This window comes from Ceratina calcarata, unplaced genomic scaffold (genome assembly GCF_001652005.2).
Source record: "Ceratina calcarata isolate Rehan_Ccalc_2016 unplaced genomic scaffold, ASM165200v1 scaffold305.2, whole genome shotgun sequence".
Lineage (NCBI taxonomy): Eukaryota > Metazoa > Arthropoda > Insecta > Hymenoptera > Apidae > Ceratina > Ceratina calcarata.
This window is the reverse complement of record NW_017153019.1, coordinates 160,830-163,517: the sequence shown is the minus strand read 5'-3', so window position 1 is coordinate 163,517 and position 2,688 is coordinate 160,830. Positions and strand designations below refer to the sequence as shown.

The following is a 2,688-nucleotide window of genomic DNA, read 5'->3' as shown; positions in this document are numbered from 1 at the left end:
TTTCTAAAGTGCATAAGCTTTTGGGATTGACTGTATAGCCAATACATCCTTAATTCGGGGAGCTTAAAAATTCTATTTGTTACTTACGATACGATTTGTATTCTAAGTTTGATGAAACTGAGTGAAAGATTTATGGATTCATTTTCGACGTTTTTAATTTAACGAATTTACGAAGAGACAAGTGGTTTCATTAAGACTGCGATGACCGTAATAAATCTACAGTGTTTTCCTCGCAGTTTCTGGAATCTCCTTTATATTGCACCAGACTAAAACGAAACAAGTAAGCGTCTAATAATTTTATCCCTTCATTTTAATAAAATTACATGCAAGACGACAGAAACATTTCGTGTCCCTGACGCAATTTATACATTTATTTTCATTTCACTCATTCCACAGTCATCCCATCTGAAAACTATATACATTTTGCTTATCATATCTTATGATTGTATTAGTTTGTAAAAAACTTATAGAAAAATGTATAAAGGTTTTAATTATGTGACAGACATGTTTCCACCAGTTTTTGAGATCTTAGCAATCTCCTCTTTAAATTTAGCAATCGTTTCCTTTGCTAATGTCAATTTTTCCTTGAGATCAATCACCTCCAATCTAATCTTATTTCTTGCCTCGATTATCGTTTTCATCGTAGACTCTTTCTTCGCCTCAACTACATGACAAAATGTTGTAATAATGGCAAACTAAACTCTGAATCAAACCAAATGAAAATGCTACATACAATCTGTATTATGACGCCAAGTGCCGAGAGTTATAGGTCTACTGGAATTTAATAAGTGTTGCATTAAAGCTGTTGGATCTTGGAATACTATTTCCTCATAAAACTCGGACACTAAACTCTTTTTGCCCAGTTGTATTTCTGGCGTCGTTTGAAACAGTTTTAATATGTGATATATAGTTACCTATGCAAGATAATTAGTGTTCATTAGGCTGCGCATTTTTAAAGTATCAGTTTAGGAGATATATTTAAAAACTGCATTGTGCATTTCTACAGATGCAGTTCTTCCGAGAATCCATGAAAGTTTAATGATTACAATAGATGTACTTACAGGTCGTTCATTAGGATCATGAAAGTAGATTTTAATGACAATTTCAAATTCTCCCCAACCAGTCTCGGTGAGCTCGTATGGGGGTTTAGTTATAATACGATTAGGATTGTTATAACTTTCGTGTAACTTGAAGTGAACTTTTTTGACATAAGTCGACATATCTTCGTTGTGATATGGTTTAACATAGACTGTCCATTGATGGGTATGACCATCTTCTTCCCGTTTTTTACCAAAATAACGAGCAACGTTACCGTATACTATCGGTTTTATTATGGTAACTCCCTGGAAAAAAGTTCCAACATTTCGATCATTAGTCTTCATTTGATCTTCCACTTTTGGACTGGCTGAACTTCAATTATTGGTACAATTGTTATTGTTACATTTGTTTCTTTAAGCATTTTTGGGTTAGGAATTTAGAATTGTTGTTCTTAGAAGAAATTTACCTTAACTCTGCCACCAGAGTCAGGGCCAAATTCATTCGTTGTTGCCATCATCATGATTAATTGTTTTTCTCATTACGTTATGTAGTTTAAAAACAAAGATCAACGAATGAAAACAAAGGTTTCAAGCAGGTTTGAAAGGTACAAACAGAGATGAAAAGGGAGATTGCTCATTTCTTTGTTCGAAAGTGGACACGGCTCACTACCGCACCCTAGTGTCAATGTCCATTATTTAAGGGGAAATAGACGTAGTTTAGGAGGGATTGTGCACTACTCCCCTCCAGAAGTGGACACGCCGAAGAGAGCTGAAAATATACGTATAAGATTTGCCATGCTCGTGCCTAGGGTATTCGTCTACAAGCGCTCCATCTCGCGGCCGGCTTCGTGCATCTCCTAAAAGAAGGGGCGCGTGTCGAGTGACGCAGTACGTGCGTGTGTGCGTGCTGACTGTCAGGCAAGCGAATTCTAAATTCACTCCTCGAGGCTCGGAATCTTCGACGCTTCGAGACTCGGAGTCTTCGAGGCTCCATGTGTTCGAAACCCAGACAATCCATTCTTTTTTTCTTTGTTGTTTATTCATCTGAAAAAATTCCAACACGTCCGTAGCATAACTGGACACGTCTGAGAATTATTTCAGATTTTTTTGTTACAAAATGTAACCGTGAAAAATAAGAAGGTGCTAAACATATTTTTGTTCACATAGAAATCGTTCGGATACACTGTCCATATTTTTATGATAGATTCTTATTGCCGCAAGAATTGTTCATGAATTTTTTCAGATTTTTAGGTTTGGTGCGTCAATGCGAAAAAAATCAAAAACTATGTACGTCTCATGTTGAAGTACGTAAATGAAAGACGCGCTTCCAGCAGCGGCAACAGCGAAGGGGTGATGACACGAGGTCAGCGATTGCTACGTATTTTTTTGACGTAGGCTCGCGTTCTGTCATGACACTTACAAAGGACAACAATTTACAAAGGCAATAAAATTTGAAGGGCAAGGAAGCAGCTGCTCCGGCTACCTGCCTGCCGCTCTCGGCCGGTTCAAAAGGGGCGCAGTGCATAGCTCATTATCTTAATGAGTTTTACTTCAAATGACCTGAGGTTTTGGGAAAATATTTCTAAGAAGTTGTATTTTTATATGAAAAATTCTCAGAAAAATGGATTTTTCAATGTGATTATCCCATACC

The 2,688-nt window shown here is 37.0% G+C and overlaps 2 protein-coding genes and 1 long non-coding RNA gene across 3 annotated transcripts in view; 1 reads left to right on the top strand and 2 right to left on the bottom strand.

Moving 5' to 3' along the window:
* The window catches only part of LOC108624310 (solute carrier family 25 member 35), a 2,984-nt gene extending 2,809 nt beyond the window's left edge, over positions 1 to 175 (bottom strand). The window contains exon 1 of the mRNA XM_018023515.2: positions 88 to 175. The gene's annotated coding sequence lies outside the window, so the exon portion shown is untranslated. The remainder of the gene's footprint in view (positions 1 to 87) is intronic.
* Positions 176 to 292: 117 nt separating this feature from the next.
* Positions 293 to 1,789, bottom strand: Gas41 (YEATS domain-containing protein 4 Gas41). The gene is made up of 4 exons (XM_026813009.1): positions 1,505 to 1,789; positions 1,062 to 1,343; positions 734 to 914; positions 293 to 664 (listed from the first exon to the last, which is right to left on the bottom strand). The coding sequence occupies exons 1-4, from the start codon at positions 1,556 to 1,558 to the stop codon at positions 492 to 494; spliced, it is 690 nt and encodes a 229-aa protein (XP_026668810.1). The 5' UTR covers positions 1,559 to 1,789; the 3' UTR covers positions 293 to 491.
* Positions 1,790 to 1,939: 150 nt separating this feature from the next.
* On the top strand, positions 1,940 to 2,402 carry LOC113464238 (uncharacterized). Its single transcript, XR_003389082.1, has 2 exons — positions 1,940 to 2,177; positions 2,281 to 2,402. It is a non-coding gene; the product is annotated as an uncharacterized LOC113464238 (long non-coding RNA).
* Positions 2,403 to 2,688: the final 286 nt, after the last annotated feature.

Bases quoted from the DNA above. Each gene is read 5' to 3' on its own strand.
- Gas41 (XM_026813009.1), bottom strand. From the start codon at position 1,558: ATGATGATGGCAACAACGAATGAATTTGGCCCTGACTCTGGTGGCAGA. The intron at 1,344-1,504 runs GTAAATTTCTTC...ACTTTTTTCCAG, and splicing joins ACTCTGGTGGCAGAGTTAAG to GGAGTTACCATAATAAAACC. The intron at 915-1,061 runs GTAAGTACATCT...TATCTTGCATAG, and splicing joins ATGATCCTAATGAACGACCT to GTAACTATATATCACATATT.